Consider the following 27,396-nt stretch of genomic DNA (forward strand, 5'->3'; position numbering starts at 1 on the left):
GCTTCTAGGAAGAGAGGAGCTGCTCTGCTGGGCACAGGTACACTAAAATTCTCTAGTAGTAAGACCTGTCTTATATTTTAAAACTCTGCAAAATTGGCCTTAGAGTTTGTTATGCGTAGTCTGTGTCACTGCAGACCAGCTGTCTGGAAGATCAAATTACACAGAAAAAGAGGTTAAGACTGACTTTGGGAGCTAGATTTCAGTTACTAGCTCTGTTTATGAGAGACGCTTTAGTCTACTAGAAGTAGACAATTACAGACAGAACTTTAAGGAACATAAATTGTTTCTTTAATGTGTTATCCAATATTGTACTTTGTTGTTAATGACCACATTTCAGTATAAGTTATAAAAATTAAGTATTAACTCGGAGCCACATTTATGGTGGCATATATCAAATTTCACACGTTCAGCTTGTGAGAACTTGAGAACTTGACAGGCAACTTTGGTATCTCTCTGATAGATGACTCTCTTTCCTTAGAGCTGATATTTAGCCAAAGTCCATCATAATACAGAGATCACAGAGTATGTTGTATTTAACATGATTTGTAAAACCGAGGTGTCTTTTGCAGTCATTTATGTCTCATACTCTTACAAACCTTCCTAAACCATTTATAAATATGTGTTGCCTGAAACAGAAGTATTGCTGTATGCTCTTCCTACACTGCTAGATTGCTGAGTTGCAGCAGCCTCTAGAGTGCAAAGTAATTTTGGATATGGTTCCTTACAATTATGTTTTCAAACTTAATTAGTTTTTGGTAGAAGATAAATTACAAATTTATCAGTAGCCATACTGAACAGAGCAGTGGTAATAATTAACCCTGCTGACAGTAGTGGGCATTATGCAAAGCATTATTTACAGCCTGAGCTATTCTATAGGTAAGATGTCGCAGTGATTTTTGCTGAAGACAGATTTGCAGGATTCTGAGAGGCAACAAAAGTCTTTGCATATCTTTAAAAATTGTCTCTGTAGACATGCACTGTTAATATATATATTATTTTTTTCTTGGGAAGGTATACAAAGAATGCCATTGTATTGCTTCTGTTGTTGTGCTCATGAATGTGGATGGTAGAGTAGAACATGAACAAGTACATACATATTATTACAAAATAAGTAATACTTTTATTTTGTATGTTCTTTAAGAACATAAATCTGATCTGTGAAAATGATAAGCTTTTAAAACATCTGACAAGGAAACAAAACAAATGAAAAGGTAGAGTTCTGAAGTTTGGAATGTGTTTTGATGTTTGAACTGGATGTATCCAGCTGAGTGATTCACTGGAGATTATTTACAAGGAGATTTGGACTTGCATGTTGTGTAATGGAAAAAATTGTTCAGTTCTTTCCAGAGTATTCGGTCAATTTGATTAAATTGTTCAGAAAATACTGTCATTGGAGAATTCTAAATATTTCCCTGGTGTATTCACAGAGGCATATTGACTGTGCTACAGGGGTTGGTTCTTGCAGTGTGATTCTTCAGTGTTTTAAAAATGTAATTTGATCTCATTTGATCAGGTAGAACCAAGTTACGGGCACAGTCGGGGGATTAATGTGTAGGACTTCATTTCTCACTGTGAGTTTTCCTTAGAGGCCCTAAAAATAGCTTAAAATGTAAAAAATAAACCTTATTCTGCTTGCACTCACTGTTGTAATCATATTGTACCAAGTTAGTGAGTGACTTCACATCTGTAAGGGGATAACAGATACTTTCAGGTAAAGTTAAGTCAAAATGACATCTTGGAAGTCCTTTTCTAATAGCTAACAGTGATAATAGACATTATTTTGCTATATTTAAGACAAATTTCCTATGGATATGGATCTCATGGATGCTTGCTGTGCATTTGTCTGCCAGCCTACCTGATATCTTTCTCTTCCTCCTCAGGAGTTTTAACTCTTTCAGTCAAATTTGTCATGGTAGGAGAGAAAAATGGTAAAAATAGTCTTTGAAAAACCTACGTCTGTAGAGGCTGTAACGTGAATTGAACTGTTACCAGGATAGATGGGCTTGGCAATGAGCGTATGTCCCAGTCTGACTCTTGCCCAGCCAATAATTAAGGGATGTGACAAATTACTGTAGAATGGTCTAGAGAACCCAGGTAATTCTGAAACTGTGGCAGTGGTGGGGAGCGTAAAGAATGAAGGACACAACTCAGAAATGTGGGCTTCAACCTTTTATGAGCTGCAGCATTAATGTATTGGGAGAGGAGGGGAATGAAAATTTTGCCAACTCTCAGTTTTTATTTAGGAATGTGATTCTGTTCTTAGAAAAACCTTTCAAGCAGAGAAATGTAAAGATAATGGCTTTCTGCTCTCTGACAGTTGGGTAAAGCCTCTTTTGTTTAAAGTCTGTTTTGTGCCTCAGGGAAATCTGTATGGTTAGTCAGCCCTGTGTCTTATTGTGTCTTCTAAAACAGCTGGAACTTTACTGCTTGCTTTGTTTGTTTTCTTCTCTGTTCATTTTGTCAGTGTGATCAATAAGGCCCTTTTAAAAAGAAATGTATGAGTTACTTTCTATTTCTCAGTCTTTAAGACTGAAGCTCTTAGTGCTGCTAAGGATTTCTATCTCCATTTGGAAGCTATTTGGCGCTGTAGTACTATAAGGCTCAAGGTTACAAAACGTAGCATACTTGTTGCTGTATGCAAGCATTTTTTTTCCTAGTTTGGGCTGCTCTGTATCTAAGTTGTTTACGCTGATGAATAATATTGAAAAATATATTATCTGCATTAATCTTTGGAAGACCTGATGTTACGCTCTTGAAATAAATGAAAAGCCTGTGTTGATGCATGCAACATGTTAAAAGACCTTAGATCAAGATCTTAAAAGTTAAACATCTCAGAGATTTTTCCTGATGGTCTGAATTCTGAACTTTGTCATGAACAACTGTATGACTGAAGGCAAATTGTTTAACTTCATTCTGCCTTCCAGCTTACTTTTTAAAAAAATGTAACCCGGTGTTTTATTATCATGAGTATTAGTATATTTCAAGTGATTTCATTCAAATCAATGCAGAACTACCTTGCAACAAATTAATTTCTGCTAAAAAATAATGCTAGTCAATTCTTTATTACACATCACAAAGGGAAACAATAATTTATTAAAAAGAACAGAAGCTCAAGGCCACACAGAATATCTTTGTGCCTGAAGTATGTTATTGAAGATCTGGACAAAGACAAATAAGATAGGTCTTGTATATCTTTGGAACAGATATAATAACTTTAAGGAGATCTGTCTGGCTAGTAAGTTACAGTTTTGTGCTGTTGTTTGATACACCTTTACACCGGAGACTCTGCCAGCCAGTGAATTTTTCTGACTTGTTAGGTGAATCTAGGTCGTACAATGCAAATCAAAACAAAGATGGATTTTCTTTAAGGGAATTAAATGTCTCCTTTATTTCTGTAAGTAAATAAAAGGCTTTTTGCACGGATCAGTGGCATTTACTGAAATCTAGAGGGCTCTGGACCATTGCACTTTTTCTGAATTTGTCTTTGTTTAAGGAAGGCCTGAGTGTGACCAGTGGAAAAACATTGCAGGGTTGCACTTTGCTCCTGTGTTCTCTTACACCCCATCTTCATTACCAAAATGAAGAAATAATTGAATATAAGGATATAAGAATATAAGGAAGCTAATTTTTAAAATAAAAATCACATTTAATAAATATACCTCAAAAATCTTGAGTATAAAGGAGTACTGAGTATACTGCATGACATATATTGAATTATTAACCAATCTGATTATGCAGCTATTTGGTGTATGAATTTATTTAACTCCTATATGTTTTAAATATGTGATGGTTACAAAATTATTCGTGAGAAACATTTGGTACTTCATGGAAAATAGTAAATACAATTATTCTAAGAAGTAATTGTGATTTTAGCTTGTTTCTTTATACATCTCTTAACAGCATCAAAATAAGAAATTAACTTGTTGTTGTATAATACTTTATTCCCTAGCAAGGGAAATAATTATTTTGATAGGCAAGTGAAATGTTGCTTGGAAATTATCCAGCATAAATCTTTCTCATTTAAGCTCACCAGAGGTTTTGGAAGAATTTTTTGTCAGAGATTTACAGTTTTAGAATCATAGACAGAAACTTAAAATGAAGGTGTTTGTGCCAGGGTGGATTAGTTTAAATTAAAGAGTAGATTTTTATCGTATTTTAAATAGGCAAGTAAGGATCATACTTTTAAGGTTTCATTTTTTATTGTAATTTTACATTAATATTTCTTAAGTGTTTTCCTAAAAGGGGAAAAAAAAATCATGTTGATTTGCAACAAAGCAGGATAGTATATTTGCCTTAGGTTTGGTGATTCTGATTTCCAGGCAGAAGGTTACAATAGTGTACATATCTATTATACAGCTGAATCTTCATTTTTCAGTCTACATCCTACATTTTGGTGAGCTGGGAAATGTTGCGTGGCAGTGTTCTGCAGGGTGTTAGTTGGGGTGTTCATGGGAAGTGTGTTGTGGTCCTGACAGCGTCATGAATTGTGGACTGTCCTCTGTAGAGAGTTGGAGGCTCAAAACAAGCCTATCCAAAGGGTCTTTGGTAGCAGGGACAGCCTCTTGGGAAATGGAGCTTAGCATGATAGTACGTGCTTCTTCAGAGAATCATAGAATGGGTTGGGTTGGAATGGACCTTAAAGATCGTCCAGTTCCACCCTTACTGCTGTGGACAGGGACACCGTCTGCTAGACTAGGTTGCTCAAAGCTGACCTTGAACACTTCCAGGGATGGGGCAGCCACAGCTTCTCTGGGCAACCTGTGCCAGTGCCTCACCACCCTCATGATTAAGAATTTCTTCCTCATATCTAATCTAGATCTACTCTCAGTTTAAAGCCATTGTCCGTTGTCCTATCAGTACATGTCCTTGTAAAAACTCCCTCTCCAGCTTTCTTGTAGGCCCTCTTTGGGTACTGGCAGGCTGCTAGAAGGTCTCCCTGGAGCTTTCTCTTTTCCATGCTGAACACCCCAACTCTCTCAGCTTTTCTTCATTGGAGAGGCACACCAGCCCTGTGATCACTTTTGTGGCCCTCCTCTGGACTCACTCCAACAGGTCCAGTCCCTCATATGTTGGGGACCCCACAGCTGGATGCAGTACTGCAGGTGGGGTCTCATGAGAGTGGAGTAGAGGTAGAGAGGGAGAATCACCTCCCTTGACCTGTTGGACATGATTCTTTTTGATGCAGCCCAGGATACAGTTTGCTTTCTGGTCTACCAACGCACATTGTTGGGTCGTGTTGAGCATCTCATCAACCAACACCCCCACGTCTTTCTCCTCAGGGCTGTTCTCAGTCCATTCTCTGTTCAGCCTGTATTTGTGCTTGGGATTGCCCTGACCCACATGCAGGTTCTTGCACTTGGCCTTGTTGAACTTCATGAAGGTCACACAGGCCTACCTCTCAAGCCTGTTAAGGTCCCTCTGGATGGTATCGCTTCCCTCCAGCATGCTAACTGCACCACACAGCTAGGTGTTGTTGGGGGAGTGCACTCCATCCCACTGTTCATGTCTCCAACAGAGAAGTTAAGCAGCACTGATCCCAGTACTGAGCTCTGAGGAACCCCACTCATCACTGGTCTTCACTTGTAGATTGAGCTGTTGACCACAACTCTTTAAGTGTGACCATCCAGCCCATTCCTTATCAACCAAGTGGTCCATCAGTCAAATCCATGTCTCTCCAATTTAGAGATGAGGGTGTTATGCGGGACAGTGTCAAATGCTTTGCGCAAGTCCATGTAGATTATGTCATTGGCTCTTGCCTTATCTACTAACGCTGTAACTGCGTTGCAGAAATTCGTCAGACACGATTTGCTCTTAGTGAAGCCATGGTGACTCTTGCCAATCACCTTATTTTTCATGTATTTTTCTTGATGAGTTTAACTCAGGTTAACAAACTGTTTTGCAGCCTGCTCTATTTTTAATCCTTTTGTGGACAACAGTTCAGCGATATGAGATGGAAGAAAGAGTTTTGGTATGAAGAGCTATTTCTGAAAGAAATACTTTAGAAGGAGAAGAGATATATGGCTTGGCAGACAATGAGTTCATGCTATTTAAGGATTAGAGGTCAGTGTAGTCAAAAGCACAAAGACAAGAGTGTGACAGGAAGAACACTGAGGCAAAAATGGTTGTGAAGAGCACAGAGAACAGGCAGGGAGACCAAATTTGTTTCTTTTGTTGTTATCTGCTGCAGTCTGTCTCCTCAGAGGCTGATTTTAAATTCTGTGTTGTGCAAAATTACATTTGTTGTTTAATATGTTAGAAAATTTCACATACTGAAAAGAATTATAGAAACAAAATTTCTATGAAAATTGCTATTAAAGTTTTAATACCAGTAAAATTATCACAAAAGATTCCCCTCCACATGCTGTCGGTATCTGATCTTATCTGATGACTGAAATGGCTGAAGTCTAGATGCAGAATGCATAATGCTGACTAATATATCAAAATTAACATCAATTAGCCTTTTTTCACAGTATTTAAAAGTCTAATCTTATTTCGGTGTTTAGAGAACTGAGAATCCAGTGACACATTTTGACCTCGTATAAAACACTTGAGTAATCTTATCAGTAATGACTGTCCCTGACAATAAACTCATATTATGTGTTATCCATACAGTGAATAAAGTACATTTTTGTAAGTTTGAATAAGTTGTATTCATTAACTATACCTTTCACTGAATTATGCTCTTCTGTAATTTTTTCAATTTTACTCTTTAAATATGTAAATATCTATATTATATATTGTATATAATTATTATAATTAATACATAAAATATGTAAATATACATGAGATGCTTATATAACATCCAGGCATTATAATTATATATAAAGTTAGAATTTTTACACAGTAAAAATTAATATTGGACAGATTTTTTTAAAAAGTGTATAGCAGTGTATGAAACATATTATCTGCTTTCAGTATGAACTTTTAAGTATTATTATATGGTGGGCTTTTTAAAACTTTGATGTCAGGGGAAGATTCCAGCTACTAAATATTTCACCTCATTACAACCTAGTTTTCCGCTGAATGGAAGTTTCATGGACTGCTTTCTGATTTACTCAGTATTACACGACTTAATGACATTGGCCGCAATTTTAACTGTCTGCTGACTAGATTAACCCTCAGCTTTAAAAAGCACAGCAAGCTAATTTGTGCTGATCTCATACTTTTTTTTTTTTTTACCTGCAGAATTGGACTGGCTTAGTAACCCAAGCTTCTCTGCGGAAGATGCACTGTTACTGCATCAGCGCACTACAGAAGTTGCAAATCTCATCCCTGAAAAACCACCACTAATAAGGTAGACTATACTTCAATATTTTTAAAATATCCTCTTTCTTTTGTCCTTCTTATCTTTTGTTATATGAGACCAAAGTCAGAAGCTTTTAGGGCTGCTTTTCATCCCACAGTTCAGTATTTAAAAAGGCCTGAACTGAGTCATGTATAAAAGTGTGAATAATGCTTCAATGTCCTTAAAATAATGAGAAATTATACTTACGCTATTACATTCCCATTTTCTTTTTCGCACAGCTGCATTTAAATCATTGTTATTTTGGAATGGAAAGGGAACTGAGTGATCATGAGTCTTTATGAGCTTTTAAATGTCCTAAGTGACCCTTGAAATAATGTAAAGATTAAGCATCATCTTTGTGATTTCTTTGTGAAAATCAGTTCAAGCAGCCATTTCACAGTCAAGTTTTTTACTTTCTAAAAAGTAGCTGAAGATGTGAATTAATGAAATATTACATGTATCAAATTGTGCAGCTGTGTAGAACATGCTGATCAGGGAAGTGTGTGATTACATTATTTTTTAAAAAATGAGCTTTAAGCAGCCATGCTTGCTGAAGAACTAGTTTTAACAACTTCACTTGAATAGTTGCTATACTTGGCATATCTACACTATAACTTGCACTTAATAATTAATGGAATCGAGTTACAGTTGCCAAGTTCAAAAACTTAGTCACTTTTAATTTGATACAAGATCCTGTATTTATAATGACTGTCGATTGTCATGATAGAGATTGTCTTTATAGTAATAACCATAGCTGAATACATATTTTTATATACTTTTTAATACATTTATATGTATTGTGTGATTGAAATGCAATAACTGTTCTGTTTATTAGTCATATATTCTGCTTATATTTCTTCAGACCTTCTCAGTTTAATGTCATAAAAATAAGGAATTTGCAAATTACCATTCAGATAGAATGACATAGTAAACCTACCATATTTAATTAATCTTTGAAAAATAATTTGTCAAAAAATAGCATTCAGAGAAATGTTTGAACTTTTTGCCTATTACTAGGTATGTTCTCAGTTCAATAAAAATTAATTATTTCAAAATTATTAGTGTTTTTTGGGGGGGTTATGGTTTGTTTAGGTTTGGGACAGTGTGTGTCTTTTAAAGGCCTGCTAATGGTTCTTCCATGGCTTCTTTTTCCTTAGTGCCCTTAAATTGTGTAAGGCTTTTTTTTTAGGTGCCTTGCTTCTGTCATATTAGGAATACTGAGACTTGTCACTCCTTTCTTTTATTGAAAGATTCCAGAAAAACTGTTTAAAAAGAGCTTGTGCTTTGATGAAGGGTTAGAGAAGACCTCCATTATTTCAGTTGATGATTGTTAACTATGGAAGTGTATGCAATATATACAATAATATACATGTGTTTTGCCAAAACTACCCGTCCTCTGTGTGATCTCTCAGTGAGTCAGCTGTCTGTTGCATGTAGTGTTTATTACTACATTATACGGTATGATGAGATTAATCCAGTAGTCATCAAAACTGTTCTGTGATTGCTGAGATTTGAATTTCTAATCTGGAAGTGATTTTAAAAGTATGGGTTTTTTTGTTGTTTCTTATGTAAATCACAAAGAACAAGGGAAAAAAGTACAGATTTTTTTCTTTTGCGGGTGACCTCGAAAGATTTCTCATCCTTTTAGCTTGACCTAAGTTGTCTGAGCAAAGTTAAGAAGTTTTATCAGCTCAGTAATATTCTTTAATTCAGTGATGATAAGAGATGGATATTTATACAAATCACACACCAAAATGCCTTTGACAATTAAAACTATAACACTGTCAGTTGTTCCAAGAACTGAATATTGTTGTTATTTGAGTCAGATTTATGTAACTTTCATTATGTGTTGCTGCTAACTCTCTTCTCTAACAATACAGGTAGAATGAAGGTAAAGGTTAAAATGATTCTGAACTTTCTTATGCTGGTATTTCTTTACAGTTTTACTACTTGGACATGTAGAGGGGTGTGTGTGTGTATATTTATATATATATATATACATACCTACTTGTTTCCAAGCAGGACTCCTTCAAGATCAGAGTTGTCAGGGGAAAGTGATACAGATGAGAGTCTGAAACGGGCAAGTAAGAAAAGAAAAAAGCAAAAGAAAAAGCATCACCACTACAAGAAGACAAAAAAGAAAACCAAAGGGGACTCCAGTAGCAGTGAGTCGGACCTGGACACTAAGCACATCAAGGACAAAGCTGCAGGAAGCTCCAGAAATCACGAAAAGGAAGCAGCAGCAAAGTATGTATTTATTAATACTGTGCAAGATGTAAATTCATTGTGTTCTTGTACTTGTCTCCTTTATGAATGAAAGTCTTACCACTGGTGGGTCATTTTTTTTTTCTAAGCTGTATATGACTAAACCTGCATTCAAAGCAATGAAAATAGAATTAGAACAACTTGTTTAATAATATCTGAAAAACTGTGACTAAAATATTCTGTGAAAAGTACTGTTCTGCAGAACAAAGCATAATATGGCAGTAATGAAATATATTTTTAAAGATATGTCAAGGCTTATGTTGAGTTTTTGTAAGCATCTTGTTTCCTTTCATGGATCTTCTTTTGGGAGAGTTTGGAGGGGGATTACATTAAATGTTATTCTTAGTGCAAAAGTCTTAATGTACAACTGTGTTTGCCTTGTGATATAACTTCCTCCTCACAGAGTTAACATTTCCTTTGTTTCATATTAAGATGAAATTTGTTGTACAATTTAACATTTCTTTTATATCCAGTCATTTATTACTCTGTGCTGTGTGCTTCATACTTCTTGCTCATGGTGCATCTATATGGGTATTTTAAAACTCAAATTGTTTTGCTAGATCTTATTTGTTAATTCTGGGAGCTCTAAAGTACTGTGTAATTAGTGGAGGTGTCTTTTTTTTTTTTTTTTTTTGTGGAACAATAACATAGATATGTGGTGGCTAGCATCATCTTTGAGCAGTAAAAGAGGTTCTGTGGCCACAGCAGGTATTCAAGTTTGGCATACCTAGCTGTGCCTTTCTCCATTGGTTGGGTTTTGGTGATTTCTTTCTAAGTGGACTGATCTAGCTGTCTATGTAAGTCACCTTTCCCCATTTCTCATCCTGTTTTTTGAGCAGCCATTTTGCCTCTTTCTGGCTCCCTAGTTCCTGCTTTTTCTTTAGCATCAGCAGCTCTGGCTCTAATTCACAGCATTGCAGATGCTCCTGGGGACAGAGAAGGAATTTGGTGACACTGAGGAATTGTTATGGCTGGGTGTAGTCCAGGCAGTCCTTGACATCCCCAGATTTGCTGCTTTTCCCAAGGCAGAGGAACCAGGAGCTGAGAGCACAGGCTTGTGGGCTTCTGTCCATGCTGAGGGACCTTTGCATCGTTTCCGTGTGGAAGAATGGTGGTAGTACTGGAGGTGTTGTCTGATGCCTCTGGCCACATTCGCCTCCTTCTTGATAAAGGCCCTGTTGTTGGCTTGTGGTGGCCAAGGCTTACTTGGTTACGAGGAAGCACGGTAAAAGTCACTGAGATGCCAAGACCATTCTGCTCTGCCCAGTCAGTCTTGTCTTTGCTGGAAGGGGTTCTGGGCTGGATGGAATGGACTTACGTGCTGAACCTGGTTCATCAGCTGTTTGCTAGATTGGGCCAACCAGCCAGTGCTTTGCGCAGATGAAAATGCTGAAGTTCTTTCAGGGTGTCTGCTCTTACCTTTTTCCCACAAATTGTTGATACTGTGAGAATATTGAGTTTTCAGAAGACTGTTTTTGAAATGAGAACCACAAAATTACTTTAAATGCAATAGGCCTTGTGAAATTTCAGACATCTTCTCAAGACTGTAAAATTCATGTACTAGGTTATGTATTTGTAACATGAATTCAGATTGGAATTTTGTGGTTGTCTACCATTCAGAGGCAGGTAGCAGTTGCCACCTAAGTTCATTTATACAACTGTAATCCATAAACCACTTTGCTGCACACCGTTTTATCAAATGCATGGGTAGAATTACAGCTAATCAACAAAATCTTACAGGTTACCCTGTTTTTCTTAATTGTAGCATCCGACTAAGACAAAAGTAAATTTTAAAAGTAGCAAAATATGCCTTTTAGATTTTAGTTTGCCAGCCAGTTGATTGATTAAATCTAGTTATTACCTTTTGTAATTGTAAATCAAATTTTTGGAAGAGCAAAGAGTTCTTGTATTTTATTTTGATGGTCCTATTAGTGTATTTCTAGATGATTTTTCCAAGTGTGTGACTGACTTTGCCATACTGGATCATATACCACGACTTTGAGTATTATTATGAACAACAGAAATGCAGTGTTTCCTGGGTAAATGCTGAATATGTGCACAAATGCTTAGAATATACTCCTTCTCTTCTGCAGCCTAGATAAGAAAACATCAAATCTTACCAGCAATCGCTTTGTTTGGCTTGATGATGTCCAGGCTTTCACAGCAGAAACCTTCAGGATAGACAAGAAACCAGACCCTGCAAACTGGGCCTACAAATCCTTGTATCGAGGAGACATAGCAAGGTACAACATGTTGGTTTCTATTGGTATTGTCACTATCACAGAGTCACTATCTCAAGATTCAGTAACTTGAGCCTGGCTGTGAAATTTTTATGTAGAAGATGAAAAAGTAAGGTAACAGAATATTTTATTACAAAATTTGACTTTGCATTGGGCATAAATATTTTAAAAGACAAAAGATGCCATGAAATAATGGGAAAAAAATGCACAATTTTTATTTTTTCTGAGAACATTCTCTGTCTAGTAGACTGCAGGCATGTGATCTTGTAGAACTGCGATCTGGAGGTGGCAGCATGGGGCAGATTCAAAAGGATGAATTTGAGGTCAGAAATCCCTGGGTTCTGTTATGGATCATCTTTGGGCGAGTGCCTCTTTTGATGTCTATTGTTCCATTTCTGTGTCTGAAAGGGAAATGAAGGTACTGAGTATGTTGTACTAGATATATCAAGAGATTTACCTGAGTAGTTTGATATCCTTGCAAAAAACCCCACACAGATACTTCAACAAACAGATTTTATGTTACATCGCCCAGACATTGTACCAAAGGGTATCTGTCTTATGCATTGGTGCATTTTGAGTGAGTGTAGGTGAAATTGTATATTCAGCCTCCTTTAGTGGGTTGCTGGTACTATGATAACCCTTCAGAACATTTCCTTATGTTAATGGAGAAGCCCGTCAAAAGGAGCCTACACTGGGCTTGTGCATTATGTACGCACACCTGCTTCTTGATGTTCTCAAGGAAAGTTGTTTAGCATATATAAAAAGTAATTATTTGTGGAGGAGGGAGGATTTATGGGTTTTATTTTTGTAGTGTATATGCCTCTGCAGTAAAATTGCCTGGTTACAATCCATTCAAATTTTCTGCCACCTTTGAATTGTCAGCTGTTTTTTGAGATGATAAGTGTTGGTTTAGCATTGTATGTCAGTATGTCTGCCACTGAAAGGACATTCTTGGTAATATTTTAAGGCGATATTTTCCTTTCTCAATTGATGGGATTATTGTGGGCTTTATGAACCTGGTCTCTCTTTCTTCCCTCCTACCTCACCCACTTCTTGGCATATAAAATGGATAGAGGCTTAGGAATGCAGAAAGATACTACCAGACTGAACTACTGGTTTCTGATTTTTTCAGTTTAAAATAAGCTAATCGAAATAGTCTTCAATAATACTATCTGATATTTTTTTCTCCAGGTTTGTCTACATGGCTTAAAATTATACTGGAAAAAATAATTTTCCATCTGCTGAGTATGACAGATACTGTTGAACTCAGAAGAAGCTTAGTCCGATAATAAAAGTTGTGATGGCACTGAAAAAATAATGAAATCGAAGCCTTAATTAAGGAGAAAGTTACCAAATTCTTAGAGTTTTGCAGGTCTATGCATACATTATTTGGGTCAATTTGAATTAAAGTACTTCTTCCATGCTTTCTTTCAAGAGGAGTCATCTTTTCTAATGTGTATTTTAGAAGATGTTTAATTGTATTTCTCCTTCTAAGGTATAAAAGGAGAGGAGAGTCCTGTCTTGGCATAGATGCAAAGAAACAGTGTATAACTTGGGAGAGTTCTGCATCAAAAAAGAAGCAATTGCAGAGGCACCCTGAGCGCTACTTCACAAAAAACAATGTGAAGATACTGAACACAGATGGGATTCCTGTTTGCAAGAAAAGTTCTTCATCTGACCCCACTGCTTTTATACCAGTTTTTGAAACGGAAACTGATGATCCTTCTGGCACAGTGGAGGTAAATTCTCTTGGGATATATGATCCGTCAGCTACAGTGCAGCTACAAGAAAAAGGGTGCAGGGCTGCAGACCATGATCCTGTAAATACACAGCAAACAATTCAAGAGCCTGGGATAAATATCAACTCCACCCTAATGACGAAAGTGGAAGAACATAACAGGAAAGTCAGAGAAAACCCAAGAGATATTAATGCTTGGATGGAATTTGTTTCTTTTCAGGTATGTGTTCTGACCGACTTCGTTGCTTATTATAAATCATAAATACAAGTTTCCTTTGTTTAGGACTATATATCTTCTATTGATAAAGAATAAGCTGTTAATTCATCTTAACAAATATCAGCATTCTTCTTGTGATTCTAGTGATGATTCTTCCTAATGTAATGATTTTTCTGTTGTTTTAAGGATGAATTAATGAGAGGATCTAACCTTTATGCCAGCAAGGGAGAGCAGGAAGTAAGAAGAAAATCACTGAAGTTAATCTTGGAAAAGAAACTGGCTATTTTAGAGAGGGCAATTGAAAGCAATCCAAGTAATGTTGATCTGAAACTTGCCAGGCTGAAGATTTGCACTGAATTCTGGGAACCACCAGCTTTGATCAAAGAATGGCAGAAGCTAATTTTCTTACATCCCAATAATCCAGAGCTGTGGAAGAAATATCTCCTGTTCTGTCAAAGTCAGTTCACTACGTTTTCTGTTTCAAAAATCAATAGTCTCTACGGAAAATGCTTGACGACATTGGCAGCTGTACAAGATGGCAGCATGGTATCGCATCCTCTGCTGCCTGGGACAGAAGAAGCTATGCTAGGTAAGGTTCTTCCTATTTCATTTTATGCTCAATATGGTCTTCACAGGAGCTGACTACATTCTCTGTAAGAATAGGCTTTCCTATGTATTATGGGAAATTTTTATTCAGAATGCCTGGCATCCTGATTTCTTAGTTGAGAATTCCAACCAAATATGGACATAACAGATGCTTTTCCACCCCAAGAGAGTTCATGATACAACATCCAGTAAAGTCTAATGTGCTGAGTGGTTTACAATACAAATGTCAAGGCTGGAGAATTGCAGCCGACAGCTGAGAGATGTGCTTTTATGTTTGAGAAATGTTCATTAAAAAAACCCACAGTTGCCTGGTGAGAAAGAAACAATTATCTTTTGTTCAAAAGTTTTATAGTTAATTACTTTAATCCAGAAAAGAGAAGAGACATGGGAAGTCTAATGTGAAATTTTCTTGAGCATACCAGTTCATAGGTGGAGAATTCTAAACTGTAATATCATGTGATCATGCCTTCTGTATTTATTGTATGCATATATGTACTACTTATAATTTGTTATATAATTATCCCTGGAAGGGAAATTAGTCAGATGTTAGGATGCTGGACTGGATCCAGGGAAGAAACGAGTTCATGGTCAGTTCTGGTATGGGCTTTAAATTTATTTGGAGCTAAATGACTTAACCTATCACATTTGAATTTTGCTTCTCTACCTTGGGGAGTCATTGTGATTGTTAGTCGATTGATACACTGAGGAGGGGGAAATATTAGTGTCATCATGAATATATTTGTGTGATGCTTTTGGTTTTTTCTTTTAAAAATTTGTTTTATATCTAGAGGAGACTATTATGAAGCAGTCCACATTTCTCCATATGTAGCATAGTCCAAGGAAACTCTTTTTTTATCCAAGTCCCTGTAACTCATGTTTGAGCAGTGATGCTATCTTTTAGGCAGTATCCAGTCTGGATTTACAGATTGAGATACTGAATTGCAAATTAATTTCAGGTGTTCAGATCTCCTGTGGTCTTCAGTTAATTCATTTTGGATCAAGCACTGGAAAAAGTGCTGTAAAGGAAAAATCCTGTGCTGGCAGGTGGATATTGTACTGCCTGACTGCTTCTAACTGCTTCTGCTGTCTCCAATTTCCAACACCTCGATCACTTTGCACACTAACCACAATGAATGATTCTCAGAACAAATGTTTTATTGAGCATCTGTTTCTTCACACAGGAAAGTTTTTGTTTGTTTGTTTGTTTGTTTCTTTCTTTCTTTCTTTCTTTCTTTCTTTTATTTTGCTGTGCAGAATGTATGTGACTCGTTACATACTGTTTGTCAAGTGATATAAGCATTTTTTAAATTGAGTTCCTTTAGCTAGTTAACTATGTTAGATTGATTGACATTTTTCAAAATACTTGTATGCTGGCAGTGTCGGTATGCATAGGTTAAAATGAAAATGGCTTTATTTGTATTTCTGATCCACTCTTAATGGCTTGTTCTGTATTAAGGTATTAAGACTGTAGTGATTTGTTTATGAACACTGTTGAGGGGTTTTGTTTGTGGTTGTAGGTTTTGGTGTTTTGTGGGTTTTGTTTGTTTGTTTGTTTTGCATGTGTGTGGGTTTGTTTGGTTTTTTTTTTTCCCTCAATTTTTGAATTCAAATTATGGGAGTAGGGAGACTTCTTGATCTGAGGGTTGTGTTGTTGTTGTTGTTTTGTTTGTTTTGGTTTTGTTTTGTTTTTTTCAGTGACTCAGCTACCTGATTCTTGTGCTGAATTTGAACTGACAGTGTACTTATGAGGAAGATTACCAAATCGTTTGTTAAGATAAATATACAAAGAGTTTCACAAGTTAATAATGAGGTGAATAGCAGTGTAGGGGTATGGTAGGCTTGTATCTTCAACCTTTGACCTTTTATAATGACAAGATGTAAGAGCTAGTTGTAAATAGTGGTGGATTATGCCATCTAGTGTTCAGTACAGTGCATGGTACTATCTGCTTGGAAATGAGTGGGTATTTTTTTAAAACATGAAATTTAAGAAAGCGGGTAAAAGTTGATTTAAAGTTATAATATTTGTTTTTACTTTAGTTTTGAAATAGCATTTTGTAAGATTTTTAATTTACTAGGATCTGTTAATGTAAAGCAGATGAAGGTAAGCATTCTCAAATTTTGCTGTGGAAAAGGAGTTCTGTTTCTCAATTTATACCTACTGGTTGGGGAGAAACATCCCTACCTTTTAGGTTAGTTCAGCTGCAGAAGTCTTTTAGCATCATGGACTGAATTAACTATGTATTCATGCTGGTTTCAGCTTTTACTACAAAGAAAATGCACATCTTTGCATTTCTTCAAATATAGAGGGTTTTTTTTTTATCATGCAGAAAATCTAATGTTATAATTTATTTTTATCTTCAGTTTGGCAGCAAGTCCTGATGAGATATTCTCTACATTCAGACTATTTTAATCAAAATTCATCTGTTTGAAGCTGTGAAACTAGGAAAGGACAACTTTTTCAGTGACAGTTGGATACTGAAATTGATGGGGAAAGTGCCTAAATTGGTTAAAATACTTTGGAAGATTCTATTATATACTTAAACATACTTTGTGTTGTTTAAATACCTTTAGAAACCTCAGAGTCTTTGTTGTCAGAAACAGTAATTGACTTTGCAGGAAAATTGGATGGACTGCTTAGTTTGTACATTCTAGCTGAATTCAAATTTTTGTATGCACACATCTGATATAAATCTGAATACAAATAAAATGAGTAAAATGAATAAAAATAAAATTTGCCACTTCTTAGGATTAAAAAATAAGCTGCTAATTAGAAGCAACCCTGCAAAGCCAATGCATTTAGTGAAGCAACAGTAGTTTTTGAAGAACTGTTTCTAGAACTACCAATGAATTATTTAAGTCTTGATTTATGGGGTTTGGTTCTCTTTGAAAGTGAATTAAGATTATGATTTAAAACAATTTGGTTTTTGAACAGCCACTGGTTTGTTAAGACTTGAGTGTAATTTGGAGTGATGGAATATCTCTGAGATGTCCTTGAACTGCCTAATAATAGAGGTGTTGATAATACCTGCTATTTCTCCAGCTGTTTCATTTCAGACTCTTATTGCAAATATATTAATAGAAAAACTGGGCCTTTCCTTCCCTTTTTGAGCTGGGACTTGAGGCTCCCTCTGTAGCGGAGATATGGCAACGATTACAGAAATAATTTGTTGAAGAGCGAGGGATAGGACTCTAATTTCAAGCAATAATACTTTGGTCAAAAGACCAAATTTCTCTTAGCTGAGTTCTTATGTAAATGGGAATGAGAGTTGGAATGGAAATTGTATACTACCAATATATTACCAATGTAACTATCTCATGCGAAAATGAGGCAAAAGGGGTTTTTGTTGTAATCACTCACGGTGTGAATTGTAATAATGCCCAGCATCTTCAAAGAGGGTTATGGCCCACTCTGACAGATGTTGGATAAACTGAGTTCAGACCATTCTGTGTAAGTTTTATTCCACAACAGGAACAGTGCATGCATGGCATGAATAAAAAAGTCACCTGTCTGGCACATTTAAAGTGGGAGATCTTAAAGTTAATTAAACTACAACAATTTTGACATATGTTTTGGATTTTGATACTGTTCCAAAACAATTATGCTCTACAGCACTTCATGTATGTCTTTTACATATTTGTGGGCTGTAATTAAATACTTTGCAACAAAATTTATTTGAAATATTAAAATTTTATCTTCTTTACTTTACAGCTATATTTATTCAGCAGTGCCACTTCCTGAGACAGGCTGGCCATTCTGAGAAAGCAGTGTCTTTGTTTCAGGCTCTGATTGACTTCACCTTCTTTAAACCTGACAGTGTAAAAGATCTGCCAACAAGGGGACAGGTAGAAATTTCCATTTAAATGCATTTATGTCCTTGTGCATTACAGATAATGCTGTCACAGAAAAATGTTCGTGAATTTTTAAGGACATGGGGAAATATTTTGAATCACAACTTACAATACTTCACAGTTCTTCAGGGTGATGCTTGCATGGGAAAAATGCTTGTGGGTCCTTTGGATAGGACTCATAATCTCTTTCTGTTCTAGACAGTTATTGCAAACATTTCTTAAGTTCTCTGTTATCTGTTGTTTTCAGTAATTCTTTGACGGCTACATTAGGAGCACCTTCATGCTTTAAAGTACCTTTTGTTTGACCCATGAGATTCCATTCAGCTTATTCTATTGAAGTACTGTGTCAGTTTTTCTCTTCATTTGGTCAGGAAAATGTTGGGTGTGCACCCCAATAATAATGAGTAAGTTAATATTTAGAGGGGGCTGTTGCCAATGTAGCATCATCCCACTGGATTGTCAGGAGCTGCTTTCTTTTTGATGGGCCAGCAGTTAGGCAGCTGGGCTACCATAGAGGACAGAAATTTAATTTCCTTTAATTACTTCACCTTCCCCAGCAACCATTACTGAGACTCCATTTTTTGCTCTGTAGATTATGGTTTTACCCACCAATGGAGATATCTTTTAGTTTAAATATTCATGTTGTCCTCTTAAAAAGCCAAAAGTTCAGAGTTCAGTCATAATTGTCGTGTGGGATGGGAGATTTGGTATAGTTACACAGATAAAACCGGAGTTATACTTCCAGTCATTTGAAAAACTTCAAGATTACCTGTTTTATTTAAAAACTCTTAAGAAGGGAGGATGGAAAGGAACCACAGTTTAAAAGGACAGTGTTTATGTTGGAAAGTGCAGTTCTTGAAAACAGGAAAATGCCAGATTTACAGCTGATCACACATTCTGCCCTCATACAAAAGTGTTATGACTCAATCTTGAATTACTTGTTTGCGTACTGTTTTCACAGTTCACTTTCTCACTTGGAGCAAAGAATAAATCCATGAGGAGCAGAATTAGATTTTGCAGTTGCTGTAAGCCCTGTTTTTTTTGATATGTTGATGCTTGATTTTTCTTAGAGCAAACTTTATTGTTAGTATTTGTACTAACAGCCACATTTCAATGTCCAAGCCAAGGCTGTTACACAGCATCAGCATATAATAGGAGAGAGAGGGTTGTTAGAGCTAAGTATACACAAAGCAGGGAGGAGTTGATGAATCTAAAGATGGCCAATTCATACACGCAGTGACAAAGTCAGGACTAGAACCCTGGACTTTTGATTCACTGGGACGTGCCCTGAAGTTGTTGACCACCCTGAAACCTGAGAGATGAAAGGCCTCAATGATCTTTTTTCCTCTTGTCCTCAGTCCGGTCATATACATCCAACCGTAACATTTGGTTTGACCATAAGTATATCATTGTCTAAAATATCGTTCTGTGACATGGTGGAGCACAAATGTCATCCAGGGTGGTGGAGCCCTGGAACAGGCTCCCCAGGGAGGTGTCACGGCCCCAAGCCTGACAGTGTTCGAGAAGAGACTGGACAACACCATCAGACACATGGTGTGAACCGGGAGGGTTGTCATGTGCAGGGACAGGGGTTGGAGTTGATGATCCTGTGGGCCCCTTCCAACTCATGACATTCTATGATTCTAGGATTAGCCAAGTTCTTCAGAGTCTTGTCAAAGGTGGATAGGAGGGTAGATTTGGTTTCTGGGTGCATTTGAATCCTTTTCCTTGAAGGATCTGTATAGGACATTTGGCACAAAAGTATTTTTTCTTTCTTAAAAGCCTAATATCTTTTAAAAACAATCTTTATGTTCATGGGAAGAGGTGATGACAGTTCTGCTGTGCCACAGGCATAGCTGAAGCACTCAGTTATTCCTGCTCATTCTTAAGCAGCATCTGTTAAAGTCTTCAGATACAGAAGCTGCACCCAGATAAGTGATTGTAGGGTCTGGAAAATCTAAGTCGACACAGGCAGTGTCTGCACAACAGCAAAATTTTTTTTCTCTGTGTTTTGTTTTGGTTCCCCCTGCCCAAAACAACAGGTTGAATTCTTTGAACCCTTTTGGGATAGTGGAGAACCACGAATTGGAGAGAAAGGAGCAAGAGGCTGGAAAGCGTGGATGCACCAACAAGAAAAGGGTGGCTGGATTGCTGTTAAGCCTGGTAGGCCTGTGTCAATACATGTAGCTGTATGCCTGTATGTTCTTCTGAACATTTTGATTAGAACGATACAAGTTGTTTGTTCTCATGTTTTTGCATACAAGTTTTAAAAAATATTTACCAAGATTAGGATAAACTAAATCACACTTCAGGTAGAAAAGCACACAATGCAGTAATTGCATCTAGCAATCTGTAGAGATCATCATAGAAGTGGGATGTGGTTAATCCCTTCCTTTTGTGTGTGTTCGACTACATTGGTTATTTCAATTGCACATTAATTAAAATGATGAAAATACCAGGTATCTAAAAGCAACATTGTCAAGCTTGGTTTGCGATGTGTATTACTACTTTTTACTTACAGAAGCTTTCTCAAAGTGTTTTATGTACACGAGTATTCATAGAGTGCATTTGAGATTGTATTTCCAGGTATGAGGTGAAGAACCTAAGTTGCCCTAAAAGATGACTGATTCTTGGCTGTTATTTGCAAACTGCTGTTGATAAAAATTGTCCACAGCCTGTCAGTGTTTTGTTTTCTCCTCTATGAGGAAGTTTGAGTGCTGACAGTGATTCACTGGTTCAAAAAAGTTTGGAAACCTCCTGCTCCTACAGAGTTGATGTTAAAACCCAGAACTGTGATGTGGAGTTTTTCAGCTCTGTCTTTGGTCTGTTTTATTAACACTGTATTTATTTACATTTTGAAAGTAGTTAAATTGTATATCAAGTCTGGTCTTCATATTTGGTGTGGTGTTTTTTTTAGTAATTTTGTGTGTGTGTCATGATTTGGTTTTAGATGATGATGATGATGAAGAGATAGATGAGGATCAAGAAATAAAGGATAAAACTCTCCCCAAGTGGCACATTTGGCTGGATATTGAATATTCTCGTGAAGCAAGGCATTGGTTACCTTGGAGGCCAGACAAAACCAAAAAGGAAACCGAAGAAGATTGTGAAGATCCAGAAAGACAGGTCACTGTGATATAATAAAACAAGGGGAGATGATAAGATGAATTATTCTTTCATTTGAAAGCATTGCCAGTGGATATCTTAGAGGAGTAATCCTTTTCTTGGTTTGGAAAAAATTATTTTCTTTGTTTGGAGTTCAAATTTTACCTGAGATTTTGGGCTGAGACTGCTGAAATCCGTGGGAAGCTTGTGGTAAACTTTGGAAAGGGCTGGCAGGCAAATAGTCTGTCTTTGCTGTTCTGTGATTTCTCTCATCTGTATGCAGAAATGTCACAGAAATCTGTGTTTAAGGTGATGTATATATATTAAATTAAAAAAGGTTTTGTTGCTTTCAAGTCAGATAGTTGGATGTTTTTTCTTCTTGGGAGATAGGTCAAGTCAGACATAGATTTTTCAAATAAAAATATGTTAAGTGGCCTAAATAATAATATCTTTCAGACCTTCATTGTGTAAGTTTCCTGTGGACATCTTTGACGCTCAAGGGCAAATACTCTTGGTAGCAAATTTACAGTCTGACTGGAAGAACACATTACTTAACTTATCTTTTTTTTAATTTGAATGACATTCTGTTACCATTTAATAGTAATAACAACTCTTTATTGACTTGAAAAATGTTCTTTAATTACATTAATTACAGGTTTGTTAATTTTATTTGATTGCATAAAGTAATGGAGTTTGTTGTAATTTGGAATTTTTTTAGGTATTATTTGATGATCTTGGACCATCTTTAATTCGTCTTTCTAATCCAGATCTTCAGCGTCAGCTACTGTACTCATTTTTGCAATTCCTGGGAGTTCCATGCACAAGTAAACTCTTTCCTTCCAACCTCTATATTGCCATGGATGAAAATAACATTTTTGACAGTGTGCTTTCTGATGAAAAGCCACTGACTTTTGTTGATTTTCCACTTTCTGGATTCAACAGTATTGGTCATATGGACACGATGCTACGAGGGAGACATCACATAGGCCACTGTAAAGAAGGAGAGGAGTTCATACACAATGTTTTCCATGTTCTATCCCTGCTGTTTACAGGAAAGGAAAAGTGCAACCTGTCCATTTGTTGGTTACAGTATGAAATATCGAAGGTAATGAGGAATCTGCTTATGATCACTTTTGTGGCTTTCTTGTGTACTAATGTTTATATTGAATTAATATAAATATTGATGAAAATTAAGTCTTGTAGGACTAAGTATTCAAATCAGAAAATGCAGGTTAAGATTGATCTGGGGATAAAAACAACAACAACAAAACCAAACCCTTTTCTTCAGTATGTTACATAGTGGTAAACATGTAACAAAATACTTTTTGCAGTCTTGGATAAATGTTGTTATATGATACTTGTATGGTAGACAGAAATGGATGCAAGCATTTTTTTACAAGGCAGTCAGCCAAATACTTTTATGAAATTATTCTATAAAGTGCATAATCCCCAATACCATGATAAGAACACCTTATCAAGAAATGTACTGCTTCCTATATAAGTTACATTTGTAGTGTTATTGAAGGAAAGACTACCTTATCACTTGAATATGGATTTATTGAAGTAGAACTGCTCTAATAGATGCCCACAGAAGGATGCAAGTCCAGGTTGTCTTCCCAGGAAGTTTCATATTGTGTTACCTCATGGAGAAGTTCTCTATCTCTTACGCAAACATTACCTGACAAGATCTTCTGTAATCTTCCCATCCAGTCTGTCAGCACATTCTCCACTCTGAAAAGCTACTTGGAGGTTTAATTGTGCTTGCCATAAACTCCATCTGACCAGGCAGGATCATTTGTTTTCCTTTTCTCAAACATTGCAGGGTGGCAGCTCTTTATTTGAACAGTTGGCCTTTTAAAAGAGTGAAATTTGATATTGCTTAATGGCAATAGCAGGACTAAGAATGATAAGACTGTAATTTGTCTGTGTTGGAGGGAGCTTATAACAGGCTGTTGTGACAACTTACAGTACTCGGTAGCAACATCTGGCTGGTGATGAAATATGGAACCGGATGAAAACAAATACAATAATGAAAATGCTGTGAGGTGTGTTTTTTCTTTCTTCTCCCACCTATCTCAAAATGTGTTCTGTTTATTCTCCCCTGCAGGTCATTCAGTGTCTCCAAACAAAAAAAAAGAAGAAGCTGAAAATACAAGGGAGGAAGAGTAAAAAATTGGCCAAGAATCTCCTTAAAGCACCAGACAACCGAAATGACCTTTCTCTCTGGAAACTATACGCCTACTTAGAGTGGCTGCTTGGTAACACTGATGACGCCAGGAAGGTGCTTGACACGGCTCTTTGCACAGCAGGGACAGGAGGGTTGAAGAGTTCCCAGCTCTGCGGCCTCGGTCTGCTTTATGCTCAGCTGGAAGTGGAACTACTAGAAAGTCTAGAAGGAGCTGTTAGGTCACGTGCTGTTCATGTGTTGACCAAATTGGCTGAAAGTGGACCATATGTACCCTATAGTGGACAAGTGTTACCTGTGAATGTCTTGAAAGCTCGTAAAACATATGAGCATGCACTGCAAGATTATTTAGGTAAAACACCGGTTTCTGATCAGGATCGGGTCAGTGATACTAATCAGCTGGTTAACTTGGTTGGTTGTTACGCACTGTTACAGTATTTGACTGTTGGGATTGATGCTGCAGTATTAATATATGCACAGACTTCAGAAAAACTTGAAGCTCTTGGTCCACAGAAATGTGAAAATACTGGAGAGAATTTTGGCATTCAAAATTTTCCCACTGCTCTGGAAGCTGTCACACTGCTGCATACAAATTTACTCAGATTCCACATGAAAATTAGCGTTTATCCTTTGAATCCTTTGCGAGAGGCACTAACGGAGGCTCTGAAACGGTATCCTAGCAACCAGTCTCTTTGGAGGTCATATATCCACATCCAAAGAAAGTCTCACAGTGCTAGCAAAGCACGAAGATTTTTTGATGGTGTCACAAGGTCTACTGATTCTTTAGAGCCATGGCTGTTTGCAATCCAAGCAGAGCAGATGAGAAAAAGACTCATTGAGAATGTCCAGAGGTAATATTTTGCAGCTCCTTATGATTATGCTTTTTTGGATCTCTCTAATCACTTAACAGAGGAGAGAAAATCTATTGTAGTTCTCATTTTGCAGATGAAGAAGCTTTAGCTAGGGAAGGTTATTTGTTCAGGACTGAACAGTGAGTCAGTGGCAGAATCCTGAATAGAATTAAAGACCTGGATGATAGTTTCATATCCTTTCTACTGGATCAGATCATGTGTTGTGTTGTATTTGATTACTTGCTGCTGACATCGGATGGTACACATTTCTTTAAGTTATTTTTAAATAACTAAGAGGCTGCTTAGATGGCGAAGGTAGACATTGTGAGCTTAGAAACTGCTGCATTTTAGTACTACAGCAATAAGGCGCATAATACAGAGCTACACTGCAGTTTCTGACTAAGCTTGCTGCCCTACTTTACTCCTGGATCACAGAACACAGTTGTGGCAGTTTCCATAGTGAGTACTCGAGAGTTTAGTTTTCATGTGGGGCTGTTGCTAGGTAGAAGAGGCTGGAAATTTCCTGAATCTGCAGTCTGGGCTGAAATTTTTTTGCTCCTGGGAAGGGAGGAATGGATAGGAGATGTGGGGAAACAGAGGTGTATGTTCTTCTTAAAGTTTAGTCTGTAACTGTTGTCTGACATTGCTTGGAGCTACCAATCCACTGCTGCCTAAACATCTCTGATAACATTGGCAGCTTGGTTCTTTGTGCCTGCACATAGCAACAGAGATTTCTAGGAAAATATCTGAAAGCTTTACATAGCTGCCAGCTTACAATAGTCACACTTGATGAAATTATCAGTATACTTTGAAGTGACGGTGTACCCACTGCTTTGATTGCCACTGTCTGGCAACAGGCATGCATACATGAGAGTGACATTCCTGTGCTGTCAGTGTGTGTCATCCTAAACTCTAATAAGAATTCCACAGCCACCAAATGTAAAGAAGGATTGTAATTTGATTTACTGTTAATTACAGACTGACACTATGGTAGATTTTCATTACTGTTACTGGAAAATTATGTTAAAATTCCAGAGTGATTGTTTCCTCTGTCACATTTAGCTCCTTTCCATATTGTTCTCTGCTAGCATAGCCTTTCCTATAGGTTATATTTTTTGTAGGGACAAGTTGGATGTTGCAAGAGCAGAGCTGAACTCCTCCAACAGAGAGATAGATGGCCTATCAGTCAAGTATAAAACTTATGTTTTTATGATGTTGTGACTAACTAAGAAAATGTCTGTACTGTGTGTGACTATTTCCTATTGTTTTGTATTTCTGCTTGTTTAAATGCATGGAATTCATTTAAAGAAATGAACATGAAGGGTAAAACAGTAGCTTATAGAAGCCAGTGTGAGGTATAATGCTTCAAATGTCTGACTCCATACAGCATAAATTACATCATTTTTCCTCATGGCAAAGGTTAAGATGAGAGGAAACATCACCTCAAAGACGCTTGAAAGAAGGGGCAAGTTAGGAGCAAGTGTTAAGGGTGAGTGGAACAATCTGGCAGGCGAAGAGGATGCACACAGGCAGAATTGATGCTGCCATAAGTGCTCCGGGCTGTTCTTCAAGCTCAAGTGTCAAAACTAATCCAGTCTGTATCAGCTGTAGATAAAAATAGGCACTTCAGTGAAAAACTCGTACCTGCTTTTGTGTTAATGCCTGGGACTTAGGGGATTTGAATCTCTGGGCGAAAAGGAAAAGTATTGTAATCAAGGTTAAGATCCAGAGCTGTAATCAAGGCCTTGATCCAAGACCAGTGTATGGTCTTAGAAAAGTGCCAGGAGTAAATTTGAACAGGCTTGCCTGAGCACCATGGGAAGGCTTGCTGACCAAGACTATAATTTGGTTTGAGCTATTATGCCAAGCTTTGAATGATACATTATCTTGAATGAAGGCTAAGATAAGTGTTTTAAGATGATGTGATAGTGGGTTATAGTACTCAAAGAGAAATGATCTCGCCCAGTTGGACAGGGTTAATTTTTCAACATGCTAAAAGAATTTTCACAGAAATATTAACTGATTTTTATATTTGATTAGAGTAGCAAGTGCTAAAAATCTGGTTTGTAACTTTCAGAACTTGTAGTATGAACTGAAAAAACCTGTCTATATACATTGCTATGTGAACAAAGACAGCACATTGACCTGTACCCTCTCTTACATGGATGTGGTCCTCCTGCTTGGATTTAAGGCTTTGTCATTTCCTTTGTCCTCTGTTTCAGGGCAGGTGCTGGTGAAATACATTCCACTATTCCTGAAACTGGGTTAACAAATCGGATTATAGCTCTGTTTGAACATGCAGTTCAGAGTGAAAATGGTACCCATTGTCCGCTGCTGTGGAGAATGTATTTGAACTTTCTGGTAAGAAGAGAGTGTCAGTTCTAATTTTTTTTTTTTACCATATTTGGAATTTCTCATGAACTCAGCCACAATACTGTATAAAAAAGAAAAAAAAAAAAAAAGGAATACTGCATGCTACCATATCTATACAATTTGTAAGGTGTTATATTTGACTTGTAATGCTCCTTATTGGTGGGAATATTATGGAAAATGTATTTCATGTGGCTTATAAGGAGTAATAGTTTCTGACAATATAGTTTTAATATAAGTTCAGGCAAGTTATTGTGTCTGCTAAATTAAATAGATAAAAAATATGTCATAAGATGTCAATAAATGGATTCTACCCAGTCTTACAGTGTAAAGGTAAGTGGGCAGGGGCACAAAATTTAAGAAAAGCGGAATAAAATTGTAGTGATTTTATTATTTTTATGCAAGTAAAATCAGCAAAGACAACCTGTATTTATATTTGAGACCTACTTTAGGGTTCTGTAAGGAAATTATAAGGACTTTTGATATTTCACTCAAATCTAGATGCTTATTTTGTGTAACTTAACAGAATTACAGAATGGTTGAGGTTGGAAGGGACCACAAGAGATCATCTTGTCCAACTTCACTGTTCAAGCAGGGCCACCTAGAGCCAGTTGTCCATGGCAACATCTAGATAGCTTTTGACTATCTCCAAGGATGGAGCCTCCATACTTCTCTGGACAACCCA

The 27,396-nt window shown here is 36.9% G+C and overlaps 1 protein-coding gene across 2 annotated transcripts in view; it reads left to right on the forward strand.

The window, feature by feature from the left end:
- Positions 1-27,396, forward strand: part of NRDE2 (NRDE-2, necessary for RNA interference, domain containing) — a 35,101-nt gene that overhangs the window by 1,571 nt on the left and 6,134 nt on the right. The window contains exons 2-12 of one of the 2 annotated variants that reach the window (XR_010472817.1): positions 7,186-7,294; positions 9,308-9,532; positions 11,644-11,793; positions 13,286-13,748; positions 13,932-14,334; positions 18,061-18,194; positions 20,243-20,363; positions 21,151-21,326; positions 22,024-22,410; positions 23,413-24,341; positions 26,569-26,702. Coding sequence is in view for 1 of the 2 variants with exons in the window: in XM_065063684.1 (XP_064919756.1) it covers positions 7,186-7,294; positions 9,308-9,532; positions 11,644-11,793; positions 13,286-13,748; positions 13,932-14,334; positions 18,061-18,194; positions 20,243-20,363; positions 21,151-21,326; positions 22,024-22,410; positions 23,413-24,341; positions 26,564-26,702 (3,236 nt within the window). In the remaining variant the exon portion in view is untranslated. Of the gene's footprint in view, positions 1-7,185; positions 7,295-9,307; positions 9,533-11,643; positions 11,794-13,285; positions 13,749-13,931; positions 14,335-18,060; positions 18,195-20,242; positions 20,364-21,150; positions 21,327-22,023; positions 22,411-23,412; positions 24,342-26,563; positions 26,703-27,396 lie in introns of both variants that reach the window. The other variant, XM_065063684.1, reaches the window with a different exon arrangement.

The sequence above is a fragment of the Columba livia genome, chromosome 5 (genome assembly GCF_036013475.1).
Source record: "Columba livia isolate bColLiv1 breed racing homer chromosome 5, bColLiv1.pat.W.v2, whole genome shotgun sequence".
In the NCBI taxonomy this organism is placed as follows: Eukaryota; Metazoa; Chordata; class Aves; order Columbiformes; family Columbidae; genus Columba; species Columba livia.